Genomic DNA, 26515 nt, shown 5'->3' on the forward strand with positions numbered 1-26515 from the left:
CCTCTTCTATAGGTCACCCTCCATGGCCAGAATGTTCCTGTGCTCCCTGGTGACCTCATTGGCCTACAACATGATGCTGGCCCAGGTACCCTTTTACACTGTCCCCTGGCTTCCAGCTGTCCTGGCCAAGCCCCGTACCTTTCCACCAATGCCTCAGATTGGCTGACCCAACTGCCTGTCCATCTGGAAGAAGTTTGGGCTGGCTCTGCCTGCTCCCTACAGCTGCTCTTGGTAACTGAGCAGCTTACTCCACTGCTGGGCTTTGGGTCTAACCCTGGACTACAGCATCCTGGGCGCTATGAGGTCCGGGCTACAGTGGGCAACAGTGTGTCCAGGTACAACTTGTCCTGCAGCTTCAGTGTGGTCTCCCCTGTGTCTGGGCTGAGAGTCATTTACCCTATTCCCCTTGATGGGCATCTCTATGTGCCAACCAATGGCTCAGTCTTGGTGCTTCAGGTGGACTCTGGTGCTAATGCTACCGCCACGGCTCACTGGTTTGAGGGCAATGTTAGTGCTCCCTTTAAGGATGCCTGCCCTTCTGAGGTGGATATTCTCAAGCAAGACTGCATTGAAGAGTCTAATGGCACCCTGTTCTCAGTGTTGGTGCTGCCTAGGCTTACGGAAGGGGATCATGAAGTGGACATTGTGGCACAGAATGGAGCCAGCCAGGCCAATCTCAGCTTGAGGGTGACAGCTGAGGAGCCCATCTGTGGCCTCCGTGCTGTACCAAGCCCCGAGGCCCGAGTGCTGCAGGGCATCCTGGTGGTAAGTGTGCCTGCAACCTAGCCCTCTCAATTGTGAAAACAGGAAGCCTCCTCCCATTGAGGAAGCCCTTCAGCTGTCTTCCAGGGATGAGTTTCCATTATTATATGGTTTCCATGTGAGACCTGTTGGGGAGCCCTTGTCTACTTATAGTGATTATATCTCTCCTTAGTGGTGCCAGGGATGGAACCTAGGGGTTTGTGCATGGTAGGCAAGTTTTACTGCTGTGAGCAGCTCCTGGGAAACATTTAGAAATTTGTAAGTTGCTGAAGGTCACAGCTAGAACAGCTGCTCTACAAACTCAGGTTTTATTTTTTTTTTCTACTCCCAAGTTTCTTTTTTTTTTTTTTTTTTTTTTTTTTTGGTTTTTCGAGACAGGGTTTCTCTGTGGCTTTGGAGGCTGTCCTGGAACTCCCTTGGTAGTCCAGGCTGGTCTCGAACTCACAGAGATCCGCCTGCCTCTGCCTCCCAAGTGCTGGGATTAAAGGCGTGCGCCACCAACGCCCGGCTAAGTTTCTTTTTTTTTCAAGACAGATTTCTCTTTGTTTAGCTTTGGCTGTTCTGGGTCCTGGAACTCACTCTGTAGACCAGGCTGGCATGTAACTCACAGAGATCCACCTGCCTCGGGGATTAAAGGTCAAGCTACTCTTGAGGTCTTTTGAAATACTTCATCACACTTATCTTCACTCTTCACTGAGCCTCTGTGAATCCCCATGTGTTTCTGAACTATTGGCTGTGCTTGTAGCTACCCGAAGCATGTGCCTGTTAAAACGGCATCTGAAACCTATTTTAGTACCCTAAGGGGATGGCGCTGTCCTCATCTTGGGCATGCTTGCCCTAGCACCAGCAGTTATTGAAAGGGTCATTTCTAGCTAGACGGTGGTGGCACATTCCTTTAATCCCAGCACTTGGGAGGCAGAGGCAGGCAGGCAGATGAGGCCTGCCTGGTCTCTTGAGTTCAATTCCCAGCAACCACATGATGACTCACAACCATCTGTAATGAGATCTGGTGCCCTCTTCTGGCCTGCAGGCATACATGTAGGCAGAACAATGTATACATAATAAATAAATAACTTTTTAAAAGGGGGAATTTAAAAAAAAAAAAAAAGGACGGATCTCTGTGAATTCAAGGCCAGCCTGGTCTATAAGAACTAGTTCCGCCGGGCGGTGGTGGCGCACGCCTTTAATCCCAGCACTCGGGAGGCAGAGGCAGGCGGATCTCTGTGAGTTCGAGGCTGGGCTGGACCGATAGCCTCCAAAACAATACAGAGAAACCCTGTCTTGTAAAAAAAAAAAAAAAACTAGTTCCAGGACAGCCTCCAAAACAAAAGGAAAGGTAGGGAGAAAGACAGAAGGAAAGAAAGACGGAAAGAAAAAAAGAAAGAAACGGCCATTTCTGTCCCTCTCCTATGACTTGTCCAGTTGGATACTTTGGCTTCTCCTGTGGATACACCTGCTCTTAATTGACCTGGGTCAACTTCCAAGACTATGAACATAGGTGTCTTGTAATCAGGACTCAGCTGGTAGACCCCATGCTATTTACTATACACCACACACAAAATTCTCTAGTATGTCTGACAGGGTCAGATGGGGCCAAGGGCTGAGTCAACCCCAGGCTGGAGCCAAGTCATAACTTTGGCCAATGTCATGTCCTTTCCCTAGCGGTACAGCCCCATGGTAGAGGCTGGCTCGGATGTGGCCTTCCGGTGGACCATTGATGACAAGCAGTCCCTGACTTTCCACAACACTGTCTTCAATGTAATCTACCAGACTGCTGCCATCTTCAAGCTCTCGGTAGGCAGGGGCCAATGGAGGGAGGCATGGGGTCCTGGGATATCTGGGTGCTCACTTTGCCTTCTGTTCTGCTTTGCTTTGCTCCTGAGGACCCTGCTGCAGCTGTGGGTGAGTGTGGGGAGGCTGCTGAGTCGGGGCTCGAGGCCTTTCACCCATTGGTCTATCCTTGCTGCCTCTGGGCCATACCCACTGATGCCTGTCTCCTCAGCTGACAGCCTCTAACCATGTGAGCAACGTCACCGTGAACTACAATGTCACTGTGGAGCGGATGAACAAGATGCGGGGGCTGTGGGTATCCGCAGTGCCTGCTGTGTTGCCCCCCAATGCCACACTGGTACTGACGGGTGGTGTGCTGGTGGACTCAGCTGTGGAGGTGGCCTTCCTGTGAGTGCCTCTGGGTTTAGGGAGGGGAAGTGGCTAGCTGAACAGGGCCTGGGTTGGGGTTGGCATCAGGTTCTCATTTCAGTCCGTAGCATTTATCCTGGAATCCCGACTCAGAGCTACAATTTCCTCTTCTATTGGGAGTACTGGTGGGTAGGACCATGTGAGGGGCAGAGGCCCTGGTATAGTAGAGCCAAGGTAGTACCTTGAACCCATGAGCCAGGAAAAAATGATTGTAGAAGCTGCATTAGAGTCAGGGCACCCTATCTACTCATCTTTCTTGCTCACTGTCTGCCTGCTGCCCTGGCAGGTGGAACTTTGGGGATGGGGAGCAGGTACTCCACCACTTCAAGCCTCCATACGACGAGTCCTTCCAGGTCCCGGACCCCACAGTGGCCCAGGTGCTGGTGGAGCACAATACCACGCATATTTATGCCACCCCAGGTGAGGGGTGGGGCCATTGCCTTTGGGTATGACATTCCATATCACTCTTACTTTGTCTCAGCCTGGGTTGGTGGAGAATAGTCCTTACTTGGATAAAGGAGGGGCACCTAGACATTGAGGAGTGGGGTGGGGTGGCCAGGTCGTCGAGGCCTCAGTTTAAATCTACCAGGAACTGGGACCTCTAGCCTTCAGTTTCAGCCTTTGGGGAGATTAAGATGGGGTCGCTGTTTAATTATTTTCAAAGCTCCTGAAGCTGCATGCTGTGATAACCCTACTCCACCACTGGGCATGTGATACCCATGCCATGCGCTCACTTCTGCTGTGCTGGCACTCACTTCCATGCTCACCTTGTGTGCTTAAGAATGGTCTTGTCCATTCTCTTCCTCGTGGACTCTTGGGGGCTTTGCCCTGTTCATGGCCTGGATATGAACACCTTCTGGGCCTAGTCCAAGGGCATGGTTGTTCAAGCTTTGAGAAATACTGTCCCCATTCAGTAACAGGTGCTAGGTGGGGATTCTCTGAGTAGGAAGTCCCACTTGGGCCTGTCTCCACAGGTGAGTACAACTTGACCGTCCTTGTGTCCAATACCTATGAGAACCTGACGCAGCAGGTGCCCGTGAGTGTACGCACTGTGCTCCCCAATGTGGCTATTGGTATGAGCAGCAACTTCCTGGTGGCCGGTCGACCTATCACCTTTTTCCCACACCCACTGCCCTCAGCTGATGGTGTTCTTTATACATGGGACTTTGGGGATGGATCCCCTGTCCTAATACAGAGCCAACCAGTACTCAACCACACCTACACCATGACGGGTACCTACAGAATCATCTTGGAGGTTAACAACACAGTGAGCAGTGTGGCAACACACGTAGACATCCATGTCTTCCAGGAGTTGCGTGGTCTGACTGTGTGTTTGAGCCCATTTGTGGAACAGGGAGCCCCCATGATAGTCAGTGCTACTGTGGAATCAGGTGACAACATTACATGGACATTTGACATGGGAGATGGCACAGTATTCACAGGCCCTGAGGCTACAGTGCAGCATGTGTATCTGCAGGCCCAGAACTACACAGTGACAGTAGTAGCAGCCAGCCCTGTTGGCCACTTGTCTCAGAGTTTGCATGTGCAAGTGTTTGTCCTGGAGGTATTACGCATAGAACCTTCAACCTGCATCCCCACACAGCCCAGTGCCCAGCTTATTGCCCATGTCACCGGGAATCCTGCCCATTATCTCTTTGATTGGACATTTGGAGATGGTTCTTCCAATGTGAGTGTCCATGGACATCCAATAGTGACTCATAACTTCACAAGGAGTGGCACATTCCCACTGGCATTGGTCCTGTCAAGCCATGTAAACAAGGCACATTACTTTACCAGCATCTGTGTGGAACCAGAGATAAGCAACATCACCCTGCAGCCTGAGAGGCAATTTGTGAAGCTTGGGGATGAAGCCTGGCTGGTTGCCTACTCCTGGCCCCCGTTTCCCTACCGCTACACCTGGGACTTTGGCACTGAAGATGCTACCCATATCCATACTGGGGGCTCTGAAGTGACATTTATCTACCGAGAACCAGGCTCCTACTTGGTGATAGTCACTGTGTCTAACAACATCTCTGCTTCCAATGACTCAGCTTTTGTGGAGGTACAGGAGCCTGTGTTAGTCAGTGGCATCAGGATCAATGGCTCCCATGTGCTGGAGCTGCAGCAGCCTTATCTGTTCTCAGCAGTGGGCAGTGGGAACCCTGCTACCTACCTGTGGGAACTGGGAGATGGTAGCCAGCAAGAGGGCCCTGATGTCACCCATATCTACAGTACCACTGGTGACTTCACTGTCAGGGTGTCTGGCTGGAATGAAGTGAGCCGCAGTGAGGCCCAACTCAACATCACAGTGAAGCAGCGTGTGCGGGGTCTCACTATCAATGCCAGCCGCACAGTGGTACCCTTGAATGGCAGTGTGAGCTTTAGCACCTTGTTGGAGGTGGGTAGTGATGTTCACTACTCTTGGGTGCTCTGTGACCGATGCACACCTATTCCAGGTGGCCCCACTATTTCCTACACCTTCCGTTCAGTGGGTACTTTCAATATTATTGTCACAGCTGAAAACGAAGTGGGGTCTGCTCAGGACAGCATCTTCATCTATGTTCTTCAGCTCATTGAGGGGCTGCAGGTAGTGGGAGGTGGTGGCAGTTGCTGCTTCCCCACCAACTACACATTGCAGCTGCTAGCTGCCGTTAGGGATGGCACCAACATCTCCTACAGCTGGACAGCCCAGCAGGATGGCGGCCTCACCCTCACTGGCAGTGGCAAGAGCTTTTCACTGACTGCACTTAAGGCTAGCACCTACCATATCCATCTCAGGGCTACCAACATGTTGGGTAGTGCCTCAGCCAACCGCACCATAGACTTTGTGGAGCCTGTGGAGTGTCTGATCCTATCTGCAAACCCCAATCCAGCTGCTGTCAATGTAACCCTCACCCTTGGTGCTGAAGTGACTGGTGGCAGTGGTGTCATTTACACTTGGTACCTGGAGGAAGGAGTGAATCGGGAGACTTCAATGCCATCCACCACCCATACCTTTGCTACAGCTGGCCTGCACTTGGTTAGAGTCACAGCTGGGAACCAGTTGGGCTCAGTTAATGCCACAATTGAAGTGGCCATACAGGTACCTGTGGGTGGTCTAAGCATCAGAACCAGTGAGCCAGATAAGATCTCTGTGGCAGCTGGCTCCAATGTATCCTTTTGGGGTCAGTTGGCTATAGGAACCAATGTGAGTTGGTGCTGGACCTTGCCCAGCGGCAGTAAGCACAGCCAGTACATTGCTGTGCACCTCCCCACTGCTGGCAACTTCTCTGTGCAGCTTAATGCTTCCAATGCAGTCAGCTGGGTCTCAGCCATGTACAGTCTCACAGTAGAGGAGCCTATTAAGAGCCCAGTGCTGTGGGCCAGCCCCAAGGTGGTGGCACTTGGGCAGCCAGTCCATTTTCAAATCTTGCTGACTGCTGGATCTGCTGTTACTTTCCGACTTCGGGTTGACGGATCTATCCCTGAAGTGCTCCCTGGTCCCCGTTTCTCCCATAGCTTCTTTCTGGTTGGAGACCATATCGTAAACGTGCAGGTTGAGAACCACGTGAGCCGTGCCCAGGCACAGGTTCACATCTTAGTGCTGGAGGCTGTTGTTGGGCTGCAGGTTCCCAACTGCTGTGAGCCAGGCATAGCCACAGGCACTGAGAAGAACTTTACAGCCCGGGTGCAGCGGGGCTCTCAGGTTGACTATGCCTGGTACTTCTCCTTGCAAAAGGTTCAGGGTGACTCATTGGTCATTTTGTCGGGCCGTGATGTCACCTACACGCCCATGGCTGCAGGGTTACTGGAAATCCATGTCCGTGCCTTCAACAAACTGGGTGGTGTGAACCTCACACTAATGATGGAAGTTCAGGATATCATCCAGTATGTGAGACTTCAAAGTGGCCGCTGCTTTACCAACCGCTCAGCTCGATTTGAAGCTGCTACAAGCCCTAGTCCCCGGCGTGTAGCCTACCGCTGGGACTTTGGGGATGGGACTCCAGTACAGGATACAGATGAGTCCTGGGCTGACCACTACTACCTGCATCCTGGGGACTACCATGTAGAAGTGAATGCCACAAATCTAGTGAGCTTTTTTGTGGCACAGGTCACAGTGACTGTCCAGGTGCTGGCCTGCAGGGAGCCTGAGGTAGAAGTAGCACTGCCTTTGCAGGTGCTGATGCGGCGCTCCCAGCGCAACTATCTAGAGGCCCATGTCGATCTACGCAACTGTGTCTCCTACCAAACTGAGTATCGCTGGGAGATATATCGTACTGCCAGCTGTCAACGGCCAGGACGTATGGCTCAAATGGTACTTCCTGGTGTAGATGTGAGCCGGCCCCAGCTGGTGGTGCCACGTCTGGCTTTGCCTGTGGGCCACTACTGCTTTGTGTTTGTGGTTTCATTTGGGGACACACCATTGGCACGGAGCATCCAGGCCAACGTGACAGTAGCTGCTGAACGTCTGGTACCCATCATTGAAGGTGGCTCCTACCGGGTATGGTCAGATACACAGGACCTGGTGCTGGATGGGAGCAAGTCTTATGACCCTAATCTGGAGGATGGTGACCAGACGCCACTCAACTTCCATTGGGCCTGCGTGGCTTCAACACAGGTCAGCTATGGGAACGTAGAGTGACAGGTCCTTCCTGCCTCCTCTATCTCATGCATCCACATCCAGCAAGTGCTTAGCACTTGGATTATTCTGGGGTGGGCATAGGAAAAGGTCTTCTAAGCTAGGCTCTAATTTGAGACTAAATAATTTCCATATTTGCTCTTATAGAGTGAGGCAGGTAGCTGTGTACTGAACTTCGGGCCCCGTGGGAGCAGTGTGGTCACCATCCCCTTGGAGCGCCTAGAAGCTGGTGTGGAATATACCTTCAACCTTTTAGTGTGGAAAGGAGGCCGGAAGGAGGAAGCCACCAACCAGACGGTGGGTTGTGCTCCCACACCAGGACAGTACCTGCTCCAACCTAGTTTCTGTTGGTCATAGCTGTAGTAGTCCCAGGTTCTGGGAATACTCTCTAACCTAGTGCTGAGTTGGGTAAATTACCAACTTAATTTACCAAAATCACCAAGGTAGCATTGCTTCTATCTGAAAATCCAGGGCACAACTATGGTGAATTTTCAGAGGACAGGTAGGCATGTTAGCACACTCCTGTGTAATCCTAGCACTTACAGTGGAGGTAGGAAGATCAAGAGTTTTAATTTAGTCTCACCAACATAATGATGACCTGTGTCCAAAAACCAAAACAAAATCTTAAGTCATACAAACACTATGGTTTGTAAAAAAAAAATGAAATTTAGCGAGGCAGTGGTGGCACACGTCTTTAATCCTAGCACTTGGGAGGCAGAGGCAGGCGGATCTCTGTGAGTTCGAGACCAGCCTGGTCTATAAGAGCTAGTTCCAGGAAGGCTCCAAAGCCACAGAGAAACTAAAACAAAAAACAAAATTTATGCTACCAGCATAAAGGGCCAATAGTAAGAAACCAAGTCCTTTGCCCACCTAGGTAGTAACACCTGTCCACAAAAAGCCTGTCATTGCTTCTGGGGGCAGTGAGTCAGTTCTTGCTCAAACACCTGCCCTGACTCCCATAAAGGTGAGGACCAACATGCAAGTGGTGGCCGCTTCTGCTGCTGTGGGATGGGTCCTGCCAGTGTGTGCGGAGGGGTGCTGGGCTATTGTGGTGCCTCATATTAAGGTTGTCTCCCCAGCACCAGGCCTTCTCAGGTCACCTATCAAGAGATGGTCCTATCTAGTAAAGTTCTGGAGTGGGCACTCAGCAGTCCTGCCTGCCTTAGCTTACCCAGGTCCCACTCAGGTCAGCAAGCATGGGACAAGGGTATAAAAAACAAAAACAATAAAACAATTAGCTAACTTCCTGAGTACTTTGCTTCCATCATGTGCCACCAGTAGGTTCCCATGTTTCCTACTGCCAGACCAGCAAGGCCCTGGACTTACAACAGCTTCAAACCCTCCTGGATTTTGCTGGTTAGCGTTTACTTGATTCACTCACCCAGTGATACAATCTGGAATTTGGGCCAAACAGGAGTGATCTGGTCTAAGAATCTAGGAAGTGTGCAACCCCCTCCACCCCCCAACCCCCCCACTCCACCCCCACGTGCCTGAAGGTGGAGCCTCCTTGTGACATGCTTGTCTCTTGCAGGTGCTGATCCGAAGTGGGCGAGTACCTATTGTGTCTCTTCAGTGTGTATCCTGCAAGGCACAAGCAGTGTATGAAGTGAGCCGCAGTTCCTATGTGTATTTGGAGGGTCACTGCCACAACTGCAGCAGTGGCTCCAAGCAAGGGGTGAGTAGCGGTCAGATGACAAGTCTCTTGGAAAGGTACCCAGGGCACCACTCTCACCACGTCCTCCATGCTTTCATCATGCAGCGCTGGGCAGCACGAACTTTCAGCAATAAGACTCTGGTGCTGGATGAGACAACAACATCCACGGGCAGCAGTGGCATGCATCTGGTGGTGCGGCAGGGTGCACTTCGTGATGGGGAGGGCTACATCTTCACACTCACTGTGCTGGGCCATTCAGGCGAGGAGGAGGGCTGTGCCTCTATTCGCCTCTCGCCCAACCGTCCTCCGCTTGGAGGCTCCTGTCGCCTATTCCCATTGGATGCTGTACGTGGCCTCACCACTAAGGTGCACTTTGAATGCACAGGTGAGTGTGGGTTACCTGGAGAGGCTGGTGTGGGCCTGGACTCTGTGCTGATGCTATGTGTCCATAGGCTGGCGTGACGCAGAAGATGGTGGCGCTCCACTGGTATATGCCCTATTGCTGAAGCGCTGTCGCCAGAGCTACTGTGAGGATTTTTGCATCTATAAGGGCAGTCTTTCCACCTATGGGGCTGTCCTGCCTCCTGGATTCCAACCCCTTTTTGTGGTGGGCCTTAGTGTGGTTGTACAAGACCAGCTTGGTGCTTCTGTTGTTGCACTCAACAGGTGAGTTGAACCCTGGGTAGGGAACACAAGCTGACCACTAGTTGCTTACAGTTTACTTCTACCCTCCAGGTCTCTGACCATTGTCCTGCCAGAACCCAGTGGTAATCCTGCAGACCTCATACCTTGGCTGTACAGCCTGACTGCCAGTGTGCTGCCTGGGCTACTGAGGCAGGCTGACCCCCAGCATGTCATCGAATACTCTCTAGCCCTCATTACTGTGCTCAATGAGGTCAGTGCATATGGACAGAAAAGAATCCCTTGTGAGTGGGCTGAAACCAAGTACTTCAAACCAATGAAGTTCCCTAGTATCTTTGGATGCTAAGTCCTACCCAGAGTAGCTACAGCATACTAGGCCCTTTCCAAGGTCAGCTTTCCCACAGTATCCTCTTGATACCCTGAACCCTATATATGGCCTGAATTATCCTTGATCTTAAATCCCTGCCAATGCCTCATAATTGTACTCTGGCACCCTTGACAAATACCACAGAGAGGCCTTTCCTCCTCTCATGGTTCTTCTATGTTCCCTGATATGTTCCTCTAGTATGAGCAGGCTCCAGATAGGGTGTCGAAGCCCAACCATGAGCAGCAGCTACGAGCCCAAATGCGTAAGAACATCACAGAGACCCTGATTTCCCTGCGGGTCAACACTGTGGATGACATCCAGCAGATCACTGCCGCATTGGCCCAGTGCATGGTAAGAGAGGCGCAGCCTTCCGCACTATGTACAGGCCCTGTGCAGCATGAATAGGGAGCTCTTTGTGGCCTGTGCCAGTTCTCTGCAGCCTCACATGCTCTTCTGGTAACTATAGGGTGTTTCTGAAAAGAGTAGTCTAGGTATGTGTGCCTTCTCATCAGACCTGTAGTCATGTCCCACTTAACGAGGCTTAGCTGATAGGGCCTATTGAACCTATGAGGTATCCATTTTCCAATCTGTAGACTTGTGAGCCAAACAACCCATATCTGCTAGGAAGGTACTCTGTCAGGGTGTGGGTTGGTATAGGACCAGTAAAATAGTCAAGTCCTCGGAGGACAGAGATTCAGAGACCTCTGAATAAAGGTCATTATTACCATGTGGCTTCTATGTATCTAGATTTGGACTCTAGCCAAGACCTTGACATCTGCCTGATTTTAGCCATGGAAACAGATACCTGGGGTGATTAGTATGTAGGCTCCAGGAAGAACTTGGCCAAATCCTTGGTCTGGGAGGAGCCATAGAGGAAGTGTTAGAAGGAAAGCCTTGAAGACTTCTATCCACACAAGTGCTCAGTGCAAGTTAGAGGCAGGAAGCTGCCTAGAATACCAGCCAGTGTGAGGAGACAGAACCATGTAGTGGTATGGGGGTGGGAACCATGCATGCCATGAGTCTGTGTCCTGTGGATGGGTCTGGAAGCCATGCTGATCTCCCTCAAAGGTGTCCAGCAGGGAGCTCATGTGCCGTTCATGCCTGAAGAAGATGCTGCAGAAGCTGGAGGGCATGATGCGCATCTTGCAAGCTGAAACCACTGAGGGTACCATGACACCCACTACCATTGCTGACAGCATCCTCAATATCACAGGTAACATAAGATGCCCCTCCCATCCCGTAGCCTCCCCTCCAGCTCTTACTTCCTTTTCTCAATATCCCTTACTTAATTTGCCTGTCCCAGGTGACCTCATCCACCTGGCCAGCTTGGACATTCAGGGCCCACAGCATTCTGAGTTGGAGGCTGAGCCGCCCTCGCTGATGGTGGCATCCAAGGCCTACAACCTCTCGTCAGCCCTCATGTGTATCCTCATGCGTTCCCGAGTACTCAACGAGGAGCCTCTGGCCCTGGTGGGCGAAGAGATTGTGGCCCTGGGCAAGCGTTCAGACCCACTCAGCCTTCTGTGTTATGGCAAAACCTTGGGACCAAGCTGCCATTTCTCTATTCCTGAGGCCTTCAGTGGAGCCCTGTCCAACCTCAGTGATGTAGTGCAACTCATTTTTCTTGTGGATTCCAACCCTTTTCCCTTTGGCTACATTAGCAACTACACTGTCTCCACCAAAGTGGCATCTATGGCATTCCAGACACAGGCTGGTACCCAGATCCCTATTGAGCGGCTGGCCTCAGAACGTGCCATCACAGTGAAGGTGCCAAACAACTCAGACAAGACTGCCCAGGGCTCCCAGAACCCTGCAGGCTCTACCATCATACAGCCTCAGACCTCAGTCAGTGCTGTGGTCACCGCAGACAACAACAACCCTCAAGCTGGGCTACATCTGAGGATCACTTACACAGTACTTAGTGGTGGGTGTTAGGGGTGGGCACATGACCTGCCTGTCCTTCTTCTATCCTTGTCCCTGGAAAGAGGGTATTTATGCAGATAGCATCAAATTTGCAGTCACTGGTCCTGGGGGTTTGGCTAATACTCAATTTTTCTTTTGCCCTGGTTCCATAAAGTCCATATACATGTAGCCACATAGAAGCATGCCATGACATCTATGTGGAGATTCTTATAATCTGCTTAGGTGACCCTCAAGGCCTGTGACAACTTGCAGGGTCCCTATGGTGATGAATTTTTGATGGTTGTCTGATACTGTGTATGTGGTCCCCAGAGCGCTACTTGTCTGAGGAGCCTGAGCCCTATCTGGCTGTCTACTTGCATTCGCTGTCACAACCCAATGAGTACAACTGCTCGGCCAGTAGGAGGATCAGCCTGGAGGTGCTTGAAGGTGCTGATCACAGGCCCTACACCTTCTTCATTGCCCCAGGGTGAGTGTTCACCACTGGGACCACAGAAATGGGCATTGCAGAGGGGAAGGAGGTGGGAGAAAGGTGAATGCAACTTTCCTCCATCAGCCAAGGCAACAGGAAGGCTTGGCATGACATGTAGGGCCTTGGAGTCTGACAGTGACACTACTTTCTCTTGTAGGTCTGGGGCACTGGGCAGGAGTTACTACCTGAACCTGACCAGCCATTTCCACTGGTCTGCACTGGAGGTATCTGTTGGCCTGTATACATCCCTGTGCCAGTACTTCAGTGAAGAGAAGATGATGTGGAGAACTGAGGGGATTATACCCCTGGAGGAGACCTCACCCAGCCAGGCTGTCTGCCTTACCCGACACCTCACTGCCTTTGGCGCCAGCCTTTTTGTGCCTCCCAGCCATGTCCAGTTCATCTTTCCTGTAAGTGATGCTCCTGTTCCTAGACCTTTTCCCCATATTGAGAGAACCTAGGGCATCCTGATTGCATCTTTAAAAACTAAAGTGCAGGAGCTCAAGTCACCAGTACCTGATTGATTCTTCTTCCCAGGAACCTTCTGCAAGCATTAACTACATTGTCCTGCTTACATGTGCCATATGTCTGGTGACCTATGTGGTCATGGCTGTGATCCTGCACAAGCTAGACCAGCTAGATGTTAGCCGAGTCCGTGTCATCCCATTCTGTGGGAAGGGAGGCCGCTTCAAATATGAAATCCTGGTCAAGACTGGCTGGAGCCGAGGTTCAGGTAAGGAAAGGGTGATTAGGGGTGGGGATATGGAGTTTACCCTGGACTAGACTCTGTAGTCTCAGTCCTGGACCCTGTCTGATGATTTTGGGGACCAGTATCACAAAGCAAGTACTCAGTTCTCAAAATGTTGTTAATAAGGAATTAGCTCAGATATAAGAAAACAACAAATAGGGAAATTATGGGTATAGAACACTTACCCAGGATGCAAAGGTCCTTGTTTCCATCCACAGCACTGTATAAACACAAAGTTTATGTTCATTTCCTGACAAAGGTCTCAGAGTCAAAAAGTTGTTGCTCACTTCAGAGTGAAGCAGGCCTCTCATACACAAAGTTCAAACTGCTCTGTTATAACTGCTGTGCAATCCCTAATGTTTACTTATTTATTGGTTGGGGCAGGGTACAGTCTCAACATGTAGTTCTGGGTGGCCTAGAACTCCCTATGGAGACCAGACTGGTCTCTCTGAGATCTACCTGCCTCTGCCTCCTGAGTCCTGGGATTAAAGGTAAAAGTGTGTGCCACCACACCCAGCTGATATTTATTATTATTACTGTTATTATTATTTATTTATTTTTTTGGTTTGGTTTGGTTTTTCGAGACAGGGTTTCTCTGTGGCTTTGGAGGCTGTCCTGGAACTACTTTTGTAGACCAGGCTGGTCTTGAACTCACAGAGATCCACTGGCCTCTGCCTCCCAAGTGCTGGGATTAAAGGCGTGTACCACCAAGGCCCGGCTGATATTTATTATTAACATTGAAACTCGCTATTGGGGCTGCAGAGATGGTCAACAGGTAAAGGTAAATTCCTACCAAACCTGGCAATCTGAATTTGATTCCTAGGTCCCACAAGGTAAAAGAAGAGAACAGACCCTATAGATAAGCCTCTGAAATTCATATGTGCACTGTAACTTGCACTCAATAAGTAAAATGAAAAAAAAATCCTAGGTGTTTATCTGTGTGTGGCACCACATGCCTTTAATCCCAGCACTTGGGAGGCAGAGACAGGCAGATCTCTGAATTCGAGGACAGCCTGATCTACAGAAAGAATTCCAGGACAGCCAGGGCTACACAAAGAAGCCCTGTCTTGGAGAAGAAGAAAAAAGTTCACAAGCCTAGGCTTGATAACAAGGCCCTGTCCCAAAGATACACAGAGAGACACACTCTGGAAGTGAAAGCTTCTGGAAACTTTAAAATAGTGTGATTATAGCTGCTTCAGTGATTTCTGGGACAAGTATGCTCTGGCAAATATCATAGTCCAAGCTTGAATTGACTTCCAGCATTTTTCTTTTTGCTGTGACTATTGCAAAATTTCCCTGGGAACTCTTTGGGAAGCTTTCATCAACATTTTCTGCAGAGGCAGCCCACGCCTTTCTATGACAACTTCCCTTGTTTACACGGAAAGTCTCTTTGCTGACAGATTCCAAGGCAAGAGCTTATTTCAACAATTTTGTTTATTTTTTATTCTAATTTTATTTCCAGTGTTGCAGTTTTTCACTCATTATATTTATGTGTACTTGAGATGGACTCGGAGCCCCTGCTGAGCACATGCTCTGCCCGTGAGCTCCACCTCAAACCGTTCACCAGTTTTTATTTCTTTGCCATGCTTTCATTATTGTTGGCCAGTTCTTTCTTCTGATGGCCGAGTTTTAAAAGCTGTGAGTTACTCGAGAGAGAAGAGAGGCACTGTTGCCTGTGTGTCTGAACTGCAAATGTGCCTGAGAACTGGCACATGTATCCTGTCACATGACAGGCTAGCCGGGCTTATAACCCTGAGCTCAGCACGTACATCCTGGCACTGGAAGCCATGCTGTTGTGAGCTTGGTGTTTGTTAACAAATTGAGGAACCTGGAATTTGGGTCTATTCGAACTATGCAAACTGGACTTTGTGGTGCAGGCCTATAATCCTAACTACTTGGGAGGCTGAGGCAGGGGGATCATAAGCTCAGGCAAATGAGGGCAGGTTCTAGGCTAGTTTGGGTGACTTACTGAGATCCTGTGCTAAAATAAAAATTTTAAAAACCGACTAGGAATGGAACTCAAAGATAGGGCCCTGGGTTTAATATTTAATATGCGGTAGTATAAAAGTAAAAATCTCAAAACCTGTTCAAAGCTAAGGGCTACCTATATTGTTGGCAAACAGGATGACTGATACGTGTTTCATATATAATGAATAACAAACCATAGTTCTCTGCTCTCTAGGTACCACAGCTCATGTAGGCATCATGTTGTATGGTGAGGACAGTCGTAGTGGTCACCGCCACTTAGACGGGGACAGAGCCTTTCATCGCAACAGCCTGGACATCTTCCAGATTGCCACCCCACACAGCCTGGGCAGCGTGTGGAAGATCCGAGTGTGGCATGACAACAAAGGTCTGAGTGAGAGCTGTTGCCATCCCTGCATTCTGCCAGCCTGCTTCAGTGCTCACCTGGTTCCCTCTCCACAGGGCTCAGCCCCGCCTGGTTCCTGCAGCACATCATCGTTCGGGACCTGCAGAGTGCCCAGAGCACCTTCTTTCTGGTCAACGACTGGCTCTCGGTGGAGACTGAAGCCAATGGGGGCCTCGTGGAGAAGGAGGTGCTTGCAGCAAGTAAGGCTACAACTGCCTTGGTAGTGGTGACAGGGAGAGGGGGATGACAGTGGTGGGTGGCTGACTGTGCTTCCCTGCTGTAAATCTGAATTCTCCCAGATGAAGCCGCCCTGTGGCAGTTCCAGCGCCTCCTAGTGGCTGAACTGCAGAGAGGCTTCTTTGACAAGCACATCTGGCTCTCCATATGGGACAGGCCACCTCGTAGCCGCTTCACTCGAGTTCAGAGGGTTACCTGCTGTGTTCTCCTCCTCTGCCTGTTCCTGGCTGCCAATGCTGTGTGGTATGGGGTCGTGGGCGATACCACATACAGGTGGGTCCTGGGAGGTTTGCTGCCCTCCTGGCTGACTTCCTTCTAGTCTTCTCCCTAACCCATCCTATCTTCTCTGTCACCTCAGCATGGGGCCTGTATCCAATCTGATCCCACCAAGTGTTGACACAGTTGCTATTGGCCTTGTGTCCAGTGTTGTAGTCTACCCTGTCTACTTGGCTGTCCTGTTCCTCTTCCGGATGTCACGGAGTAAGGTGGGCTGGGCAAGGGGCTCAGAGCTCTGAGGTGGAGTATGGTTTGTGTTGTTTGGTGTAGCAGCCAGAGGAAAAAATCCAGAAACCAAAGGTGATCCTTTAAAAGGGTAGACAGAACTGATAAGCCATCAGGTAGATTGACCAAGGGGGAAAATAGTCAAATTAGCAAACTATGTTAGAGGAGACATCTTAAAATAGGTGAGACTTGGAAGCAAATTCCATGAGCAACTATACAACAGTAGTTTAAGAGATCTAGAAGAAACAGTTGGTAGCTAGAAAGACACAAATTCAAAACCAACTCAGAAAGAATTCAAGTGGTCCCTTAGTTGATCATTTAGAATCATCACAAAGAAAAGCCAGGCCAGTGGCTTCCTGCCCAGTTCTACCACCCATTGAAGACTGATGCCACTCTTGTTTCCCCACAGGTGTCTGGTGAGCAAAACCCCACACCCACAGGGCAGCAGGCCCTAGATATTGACAGCTGCCTGGACCGATCTGTGCTAGACAGCTCCCTCCTCACACTCTCTGGCCTCACAGAGGTGAATGAATGCTCCCCCAGGGGCTCAGGGCAGGGTGAGCTGGTTAGGGCTGGTTGGGCCATCACTTCTGCTGCTGCAGACCACACTGAGGCACTTTCTCCCTCTCAGCAGGCCCTCACTGGGCAAGTGAAGAACGACTTCTTTCTGGAAGACGCTAAAAGGTGAGGCTGCCTAGAGTCTGGGTCAGCAGACATGCCTGACAGGCTATCCTAGGGTGCTGGGATATGTGTCCCCACCCTGTTGGCAGTCTCTGGGTATTGTCATATACTGTCCCAGAAGTGGGGCTGCTCTAAAGCTGGTGTGTGCTTGTGTATGCGTCTTCCCATGCTTGTGTGACTAGGCAACAATGTCTATGTTGCCAGACAGTGGTGGTGCACACCTTTAACCTCAGCACTCGGGAGGCAGAGGCAAGTGGATCTCTGCGAGTTCGAGGCCAGCCTGGTCTACCGAGCTTGTTCCAGGACAGCCTCCAAAACTACAGAGAATCCCTGTCCCAAAAAAAACAAAGAAAAAAAAAAAACAATGTCCATGTTTCCCACAGCCTGGTGTGCTGGCCATCCAGTGAGGGCACTCTCAGTTGGCCAGACCTGCTCAGTGACTCATCTGTGGTGAGCAGTACACTGCAGCAATTTTCACAGAATAGACCTGGTTGCATGTTGGGCTCTGAGGAAGATGGCGTCTCTCTGGTTAGCCCTTCCTTGCCTGCTAAATACTTGTCAGCATCAGGTGAGCCAGAAATGGGAAAGAATGATTTCCAAGCTCTTAAGAGAACACAAGTTAATGTCACACCACTTCAACACTTCTTGTTGCCTCTAGATGAAGACCTGATCCAGCAGGTCCTGGCTGATGGGACCAGCAACCTAATTCCCACCCAGGATGCCCTCATAGAAACAGACCTGCTTACTAGCCTGTGAGTGCCTGGCATGGTTGGAAGGAGGTAGTGTGTTCGCGGTGGTTGTGTGGTGGGACCCTGCATCTGCCTCAGGAAGCTGAGGGCATCCTGTTTGCCCTGTTAGCAAGTGTGTACTGTGTCTGTGTTGCTTGGCTGCTCTGAGCCCCCACTTTTCCACCTTAGAAGGGAGTTCATGGGATTCCCAGCACACCATCCCTTTAGCGAAGTGGCAGAAGCATGAGACTTTCGACAAATGGGGAGGTGACCAGTGTGTACCTCAGGGACTTGGTCTGGGAAGAAATTTTGGTTTTTGTTTTGAGGCATAGCCATGCAGGAATTTTGATTTGGAATCAAAACTGAAAAATCATGGAAAAGTTTTTAAGCGCCTCATTTTCATTTTGAGACTATTCTGACTTAGTGTCTCTCTTTTTGCCTTCATTCTTTAACTGCTTCTTCCCAATGCAGGGATGGGTGTTCCCAGCTGCACCTCCCATTACCATGCCTTTTCTGCCTGGGCCTTTGCTAGGGCCTGCTATGTAGGCGCTCTGGACCTCCTCTGCAATGCTCCGACCCTGCTCTCCTGGCACCTCGTTTTCCTGCTGTGTCTCCTGTTACCTTGTGTTCAATACTTAAAAGGACAGTAGGCACACTGGCCAGGCTGTTCAGACTCCAGTTATCCCCATATCAGCCTCACTGCAGGGCTGATGGCCACTGCTAGCTAATACCCCCAGGAGTATATGGTCTTCCAGTGCAAGGGAGAAGCCACATCTTTTATTATCAGCCTGTTAGTAGCACACTGTTGGTTTTATAGGCATCTTCTCAGTTGCTTTGGAAGGGAACTACACAGGGGTGTAGTGCCAGGGGAAGTATTGTTGGGTGCCATCTTAAAGGTGGCCTCCCACAACTGGTGCAGTCCTGATACCAGGCAGAGCTAAGAAACAGGTTCTGCTGCTCCACCACTCAGCATACCACTTCCCCAACTTCTGTCTCCTGCATCTGCTCCTCTCTCTGCCCAGGGTCCTCTTTCCCAAAGAGATGTTTCATTTGTCCCTTTCTTCATGGCCTTGCTCTGATGTGACTCGAACACTGCTCATCTTTACCTGCTATGGATACAATGAAGTCTCACAACATACGCCTGAGTGTGTACTCACATGCTATGCCTTTCCAGGCCCTCCCTGCTCCCAAAACACTGACCATTTCTGCTGCCTGTGAACTGTATACTGAGTGCAGAGACTTTGTTCTTTTCACTGTCATGCACTTAAAATGTCCAGCAGTGTCTGCCTTCCATGGACTGATACTAGGTAACTGATTTACACTGACAGGCACAGCTTACTCATGCAACTAAGTCTGATGAAAACCTGGTGCTCTGGGCTGTGCATCTTAACAGCGTTTGTCTCCACATACATTCTATAGACAACCACATATCGAATGACTAGTAAGAACTATTAATGTGCCCATTCCTCATTACATTGGGAATGCTGATATTAAATGTCCTCAATTTTTAAACTCTTAGCTAAATGCTTTGTAACTTATGTTCAGCAAAGTCAATTCAAAGGAAAAATATTTCCAGTTATTTGCTATTACATGCTTTTGCTAATTAAGTGGCACAGATCCTAGAGACACCTGGCAAGGCTCGGGGGCAGGTGCACACTTGGTGTGTATCATGCATTTAAAAATCCTTGGAGCACAGGAAGCACCAATAAGCATGGGGACTTCCCCCTCAGACAGCATGGCAATCTTCCTTTTGCCTTCTTAGCCTTGCTTCCTTATTTGTTTATTTGTTTTTGAGACAGGGTATCACTGTCTATTCCCAGATGGCCTAGAACTCACTGTGTAGATCAGACTGGCCTCCTTTAAAGCACAACCCCAAGGGAATGTGCATCTCTGTAACATTCTACAAGGTCCTGTATGAGTCATCTGAGATTGGAGAAGAGCCACTGGGTCGTGCCAGGACAGAACGTCTAGGATAAGGACTTAGTCCCTTAGTTGGGCCCTGGGGAGTGGGTATACATACAGGAAGCAAGAACAATGACCATGGTATCATGCATGCCCAGTACCCCATCAGCCTGGTTCAAGACTCTTAAGATGTTGAAGGACCTGCTCCCAGATAAATGCAGACTGATACCACTGCCTCTTCTTCCTGGGGGATGCACAAAACTCATATCCTGCCCTGTCCCCAGGTCCAGTGTTCCTGGGAAGAAAACAGAAACACTAATGCTACAGACACTGGGGGAGAAGAGGCCACCCAGCATGGGCCTGACTTGGGAGCAGCCCTCAGTGACAAGACTCTCCAGGACAGGTATGAACACACAGATCAGGACATCCCTCCCAGGTCCTCCTGGGCTTGCAGCCACGCAGCTGTCTCTATGTCTCCAGGACTGGTGGAAGGTCTTCGGAAACGACTGCTGCCTGCCTGGTGTGCCCCACTGGCCCATGGGCTCAGCCTACTCTTGGTAGCAGTGACTGTTGCAGTCTCGGGGTGGATTGGTGCCAGCTTCCCCCCCAGTGTGAGTGTCATGTGGCTTCTCTCAAGCAGTTCCAGCTTCCTGGCCTCATTTCTTGGCTGGGAGCCCCTTAAGGTGAGAGAGCTCCTAGAGGGGAAGGGGTCTGCTGGTCTCATGCTTGCCAGCTGATTGCTCTGCTACCCCAGGTCCTGCTGGAAGCCCTCTACTTCTCACTGATAGCCAAGCGGCTACATCCTGATGAAGATGACACTCTGGTAGAGAGCCCAGCTGTAACACCTGTAAGTGAACGTGTGCCCCGTGTGCGGCCCCCACATGGTTTTGCACTCTTCTTGGCAAAAGAGGAAGCCCGCAAGGTCAAGAAGCTTCATGACATGCTGAAGGTGAGCTCTGGCTACAGATAAGCTGTACTCCAACTCCTGTTTGCTCCACTCTTGACCTCCAGTGGGCATTTAGAACTTTGTAGCTCCTGCCCTCTTGTCACCTGCTGCCCTCCATCTGTTACTGTACATCTCAAGTTTCTGCTTTTACCTGACCTTGAGGGCACTGGGCACAGATGTTCTAGTTCTCAGAGCATGTGTGTCTGGGGTTCTCTGTGTATCTCTGGCTGTCCTGGAACTCACTCCATAGACCAGGCTAGCCACATCCACCTGCTTCTACCTCCTGAGTTCTGGGATTAAAGGTGTGCACCACTACTGCCCTGCACCAATGGGTAGCCTTGCTCTGGCCTGTGGGATGGGATCAGCTGGACAGAGCCATCTATCCCTGTCCTGCAGAGCCTCTTGGTGTACATGCTTTTCTTACTGGTGACGCTCCTCGCCAACTATGGGGATGCTTCTTGCCATGATCACGCCTATCGCCTGCAGAGTGCCATCAAGCAGGAGCTGGATAGCCAAGCCTTCCTGGCCATCACCCGGTAGGAACACTCAGGACACACAAATCCATGCATTGGGCCAGGGTGGCACTGGTGACTACCAAGGTGTTTTGTCTTTAGTACAGCCCAGTCTCTAAAGGAACATTTGGAAGTATCTAGAGCTGTTTAAAGCATGAGTTTTGTCTTTATAACTCAGTTAAACTTTGTAGGCAACAACATAATCACAATGTCATATAAAATGAACCTGTTTAATGCTCTTTAAACCTGTAGGCTGTGGGTTAGAAACCCATGTGTGGCCCAGAGAAGCTAAAAGATTATATATTCCTGATGTAGATACTTGTTTGGTTGTCAGGACCAGAGTACATGCTGGGGTATCCAGTGGGTAGAGAATTGGGACATTGCTTAGTCTTCTGTGGCACACAGCACAATATCAGGGCAGAATTATCTGCCCCAAATGACAGCAGTCCAAGCATAGGGAACATGGGCCCAGCATTATCGCTGAGACTGCTGCAGCAGCACCTCAGTGGCTGATGTTTGCTGGCAGGTCTGACGAATTCTGGCCATGGATGTCACATGTCCTCTTGCCCTATGTCCATGGAAACCAATCTAGTCCTGAGCTGGGACCCCCACGGCTGCGGCAGGTGCGGCTGGAGGAAGGTAAGCTGGGAAAGGCAGTCCATGCTTGTTGCTCTATCCCTTCCATTGCCTCCTGTAGCTGAGCCATTTGAACTCTGCTTAACTATATGACTTTTGTCCTATTCTTTAGTTTTTTTCATTGCCTTTCTATAAGTGGTAATTATAATGTTTGCTTTGTGGATTGCTTGTAACAAAAAATCTCAATCATTTGATTTTACCAGTACTCTGGAGCCAGATGCTAGGGTGAAAGCCTGCTAGCTCAGAGAAACAGAGAAAGCACCCAGCTGACCTCCTCAGCTGACATCTCACCTCTCTCTCTCTTCTACCATCTCAAAAACCCCCTCAAATTCAAATGTCCCTCCTGTTACTTTCTGTGCCTCTCTCTCCATCTTCCTGACACCCTCTTACTCTCCATGTTTTTTTTCTTTCTTTTTCCCCCCCAGACAGGGTTTCTCTATACAGCTTTTTAGACCAGGCTGGCCTCGAACTTGATGTACTGCCTGGTTCATGGTTTTTTCTTAATCCTAAATTCACTTCTATCAACTGGTTGCTTGCTCTGCCTCTTGAATTATGGTTGACTTTATTTAACCCTGTTTATAATATTCAAGCAGAAAGCTCTTGGATTAAAGGTGTGTGCTGGAACTGAGTCACACCACAACTAGAAACAGGTTTTTCCACTAAACACAATCTCAGGGTTCTCAGTGTGATTAAATATCCTGCAAAATGGGTGGCTGGGAGGACTCAGGAAGGTCTACGGCACAGGGAGCTCAGCTGAGTTGAACAGTGAGTCACCCATTGCATTACAGTATGTCCTGAGCCCTGGCCCTCTGCTTTCTAGCATTCTGCCCAGACCCTTCCAGCTCAGAGCACATGTGTTCAGCCACAGGAAGCTTGAGCACCAGTGACTATGGCATTGGCTGGCAGAGTGTGGCTCAGAATGACTCTGAGACATGGGCCTATTCTGCACCTGACTTGCTGGGGTGAGTAGAGTAACAGCTTAAGACTCTCCCTGGGTGATGAAGTTTTTCAGAGGATCTGGCCCTCTTGTGAGCATGCTTACCAGTGCTCTCAGGGCTGGGGAGTTTCCAGTGCTGTCCTCTCTCCACAGCGCCTGGTACTGGGGCTACTGTGCAGTGTATGACAGTGGGGGCTATGTACAGGAGCTAGGCCTGACTCTGGAGGAGAGCCGTGCACGGCTGACCTTCCTGCAGCTGCACAACTGGCTTGACAGCAGGTGCGTGCCAAGGGAAAGGTGAGCCGGAAACTAGCTCCCTTTGCAGGCCTCTGAGCCGCACTCCTAGCCAGCTGTCCCCGGCCTAGCCCAGAATCCCCCGTGACCCTCCCTCCCAGGCTATGCAACTGGCCAAGTACAGTAGCCACTTCCCATCTTGTGTCCTGTGCTCCTGCCCACCTCCTGTTGACAGGACCTTCCTTCCATGCAGGAGCCGCGCAGTGTTTGTGGAACTCACCCGCTACAGCCCTGCTGTGGGGCTACACGCTGCTGTCACACTGCGCCTCGAGTTCCCTGTAGCAGGCCATGCACTGGCTGCCTTCAGTGTCCGCCCATTTGCATTACGGCGACTCAGCACCGGCCTGTCACTGCCGCTACTCACCTCGGTATGCCCTTCCCCTTGACATCTGTCCTCAGGACTCTGAACAATCCCCGCCACTCTGGACCTCACAGACCCCCTCCCTCAGGTGTGCTTGCTGCTGTTCGCTCTGTACTTCTCCGTGGTGGAGGTGCATACCTGGCGCAGAGAGGGGTGTGCCCGCACAGCACGGCCTGATGCCTGGGCACGGTGCCTACTGGTGACCCTGACGGCAGCCTCAGGGCTGGTACGCCTGGCCCAGCTGGGCATTGCTGACCGCCAGTGGGCCCATTTTGTGCATGACCGTCCACATCACTTTACTAGCTTCGACCAAGTGGCTCAGCTGGGCTCTGTGGCCCAGGGGCTGGCAGCCTCACTACTCTTCCTGCTCTTGATCAAGGTAAGGTCCAAAGGGCGGGTGCATGACCAGGATCAGACCCCAGGGCCTGGTGAAAGCTGACAAACTTTTTGTTCACAGGCTGCCCAGCAACTGCGGTTCGTGCGCCAGTGGTCTGTTTTTGGCAAGACATTGTGCCGGGCCCTGCCAGAGCTCCTGGGAGCCACTTTGGGCCTGGTGGTGCTTGGTTTGGCCTATGCTCAGATGGCTGTTCTGGTAGGTTGCTGTTCTGGGGTGTGCCAGGGAAGGCCCAGAGTGACCAGGGTGTGCCTTTACTTATGTCTCTTTCCCATAGCTTATTTCCTCTGGTGCTGACACTCTTCACAACATGGCCCGAGCCTTCCTGGTGCTGTGTCCTGGGGCCAGGATCCCTACTCTGTGTCCTTCTGAGTCCTGTTACCTGTCCCCTCTGCTGTGTGTGGGGCTCTGGGCTCTGCGGATGTGGGGTGCCCTGAGGCTAGGGGCTGTCCTCCTGCGTTGGCGGTACCATGCCCTGCGAGGGGAGCTCTACCGCCCAGCCTGGGAGCCCCAAGACTATGAGATGGTAGAGCTTTTTCTTCGTAGGCTTCGGCTCTGGATGGGCTTCAGCAAGGTCAAGGAGGTGGGTACGGCCCAGTGGGGGGGAGAGGGACACACCCTGGGTCTCGCGAGCCCAGGGTGCAGCCGGACTGACCGAGCCCCTGTGCCGCCCCCAGTTCCGCCACAAAGTCCGGTTTGAAGGAATGGAACCACTGCCTTCCCGCTCATCCAGGGGCTCCAAGTCATCGCCAGTTGAGCCTCCACCCAGCACAGGCTCAGATGCTTCACACCCTTCCACCTCATCCAGCCAGCCAGATGGGCTGATCGCAGGCTCGAGTCGCTCGGCAGTGAGGCTGGAACCAGAGCCCTCACGCCTACATGCTGTGTTTGAAACCCTGCTTGTCCAGTTTGACCGACTCAATCAGGCCACAGAGGATGTCTACCAGCTGGAGCAACAACTCCAAAGCCTTCGAGGCCATGGACACAGCAGACCTCCTCTCTTACCTTCCCCTGGCTGCTTCCCAGGCCCTCAGACAGCTCTGCCCAGCCGCCTTGCTAGGGCCAGTCGGGGGCTAGACCAGGCAGTGGGCCCCAGCAGAGCGTCCCTGCGGTCTAACAACAAGGTCCACCCCAGCAGCACTTAGGCCCTAGGAGTCCTGGCCATTCCCTTTCCTGGGAAGGCCTGTGGCTTCACACTGGCTTCTCAGAGCCAGAGCCAGGGTGGACACCACTCAGTATTACCTTCTGCTACCCTCAAGGTTGAGCCAGGCAGAATGGCTGCATACAAGTTCATTAGGGTGCAGGTATTGTGGCCTTACCTGTCTGCCTATGGGCTTCAGCACTTTAAAAAGGCTGTATAGCCAGCCAGGACCTAGGTCCCCCTCCCCACAGGAGGATACAGCAGTATTGGACCAAGTGAGTACCCAGCCTCCAAGATGCTAATTTATTTCCCAAGTCCTCAGGTACAGCGGGCTGTGCCCAGCTCTACCCCTAGGCGGCCATCTCCCCTTGCTAAGGATCCAAGCTTGAGGGAGGGCTAAGTAGACTTCTTCCCTGTCCTTCCCCTAAGTTATTACCTCTCTTACTGTCTGTGCAGCATACTTGCCTCTAGCCGCCATTCCCTTTGTATGTCCACCACCAATAATTTATATGGGGTTAAAATGTATATATTTTTGTATGTCACTATTTTTCACTTGGGCTGAAGGGCCTAGTGGCTGAAGTTACCCATGGTAGGGGTGCAGGGGAAGCTGCAGCCATTTACTGGATCCGAGTCTGGCCTTGGGCAGGTGCTGGATGGTATTGGGGCCACCATGTCCTAATTTTCCTCCCTTGTCTGGGGCCAGGCAGTACCCAGATCTGCTGGTATCAGGTCTGAGCAAGACCAGGACTACTGTGGGTTGAAAGATGCCAAGAAGTTATTGGACAAAACCCCCACTGGGGCTGGCCCCCAGGGTGGGGTAAGAGAATATGTGACAGCACCTGCCTGCTTCTGTGGGCTCAGTTGCAGCTCTAGCCTTGATCCTGCCCCAGCCCCACACAGACAAGACAAAGTCAAATAAAGAAGCTGTCTGACTGCTGCTATCTGTGCTTCTCTGAACTCCAGGGCCAGGTGGACATGGCCAGTTTATTTCACATGAGAGTACAGTCAGGTGGTGGTATCCAACAGGACAGGGCCAGCTGCATGGCTCTGGCACCTCAGGAACCCAAGGGGCCTCATACAAACTCTGTGAAGTCATCCACGGAGGAGATGAGGCGTTTCCGCTGGCCTGTCTCATAGGTGGGTGTGGGCTCAGCAGGAGCCTGAGCTGGGGCTTTGGTGTGGGCTGGAGGGTGCATCAGAGGCAAGCTTGGATTCGGATAGTGCACCTCCTCACGGATCTACAGAGAGGCTTTGGCAGTGAGCCTGGAAGTTCTGCCCCCACCGGATTCAGCCATCACATCTCTGAAGCCCAGTCCTCCTTACCCGGTGGCGGAGACGCTTAATGTGGCGGAGCCTGGCGATCCACTTGGAGGGATAGATGTCAGTGGGGTTGGAGCGGCTGTGGTGTACCTGAGAAGCCATCTGGGGACCCCAAAGCAGGATGGTGAGCCCCCACCCAGGAGCACCCACACGCCCATCTCCTCGCTTAGCC

The 26515-nt window shown here is 51.2% G+C and overlaps 2 protein-coding genes across 21 annotated transcripts in view; one reads left to right on the plus strand and one right to left on the minus strand.

The window, feature by feature from the left end:
- The window catches only part of Pkd1 (polycystin 1, transient receptor potential channel interacting), a 48164-nt gene extending 22204 nt beyond the window's left edge, over positions 1-25960 (plus strand). For 3 of the 10 annotated variants that reach the window (XM_040748253.1, XM_040748255.1, XM_040748259.1), the window contains 37 exons: positions 13-765; positions 2425-2556; positions 2659-2664; positions 2765-2940; positions 3248-3381; positions 3936-7558; positions 7727-7876; positions 9111-9254; positions 9339-9618; positions 9686-9899; positions 9969-10128; positions 10441-10593; positions 11311-11455; positions 11546-12166; positions 12475-12631; positions 12792-13044; positions 13172-13367; positions 15565-15735; positions 15810-15953; positions 16053-16263; positions 16349-16475; positions 16901-17014; positions 17123-17175; positions 17556-17740; positions 17831-17924; positions 20087-20205; positions 20283-20485; positions 20557-20751; positions 21145-21284; positions 21787-21899; positions 22717-22858; positions 22987-23112; positions 23321-23495; positions 23577-23867; positions 23946-24080; positions 24160-24465; positions 24560-25960. In XM_040748253.1, coding sequence (XP_040604187.1) covers positions 13-765; positions 2425-2556; positions 2659-2664; positions 2765-2940; positions 3248-3381; positions 3936-7558; positions 7727-7876; positions 9111-9254; positions 9339-9618; positions 9686-9899; positions 9969-10128; positions 10441-10593; positions 11311-11455; positions 11546-12166; positions 12475-12631; positions 12792-13044; positions 13172-13367; positions 15565-15735; positions 15810-15953; positions 16053-16263; positions 16349-16475; positions 16901-17014; positions 17123-17175; positions 17556-17740; positions 17831-17924; positions 20087-20205; positions 20283-20485; positions 20557-20751; positions 21145-21284; positions 21787-21899; positions 22717-22858; positions 22987-23112; positions 23321-23495; positions 23577-23867; positions 23946-24080; positions 24160-24465; positions 24560-25027 — 10809 coding nt within the window. In that variant the 3' untranslated portion in view covers positions 25028-25960. The remainder of the gene's footprint in view (positions 1-12; positions 766-2424; positions 2557-2658; positions 2665-2764; positions 2941-3247; positions 3382-3935; positions 7559-7726; positions 7877-9110; positions 9255-9338; positions 9619-9685; positions 9900-9968; positions 10129-10440; positions 10594-11310; positions 11456-11545; positions 12167-12474; positions 12632-12791; positions 13045-13171; positions 13368-15564; positions 15736-15809; positions 15954-16052; positions 16264-16348; positions 16476-16900; positions 17015-17122; positions 17176-17555; positions 17741-17830; positions 17925-20086; positions 20206-20282; positions 20486-20556; positions 20752-21144; positions 21285-21786; positions 21900-22716; positions 22859-22986; positions 23113-23320; positions 23496-23576; positions 23868-23945; positions 24081-24159; positions 24466-24559) is intronic. The other 7 variants (XM_013121636.3, XM_005081613.4, XM_005081612.4 and 4 more) reach the window with 5 other exon arrangements.
- Positions 25961-25966: 6 nt separating this feature from the next.
- Tsc2 (TSC complex subunit 2) overlaps positions 25967-26515 on the minus strand; it is a 32570-nt gene continuing 32021 nt past the window's right edge. For all 11 annotated transcript variants that reach the window (XM_040748270.1, XM_040748263.1, XM_040748261.1 and 8 more), the window contains 2 exons: positions 26347-26445; positions 25967-26261 (listed from right to left, as the gene is read on the minus strand). In XM_040748270.1, the coding sequence (XP_040604204.1) occupies positions 26097-26261; positions 26347-26445 (264 nt within the window). In that variant the 3' untranslated portion in view covers positions 25967-26096. The remainder of the gene's footprint in view (positions 26262-26346; positions 26446-26515) is intronic.

Source organism: Mesocricetus auratus, unplaced genomic scaffold (assembly GCF_017639785.1).
Source record: "Mesocricetus auratus isolate SY011 unplaced genomic scaffold, BCM_Maur_2.0 Super-Scaffold_100007, whole genome shotgun sequence".
In the NCBI taxonomy this organism is placed as follows: Eukaryota; Metazoa; Chordata; class Mammalia; order Rodentia; family Cricetidae; genus Mesocricetus; species Mesocricetus auratus.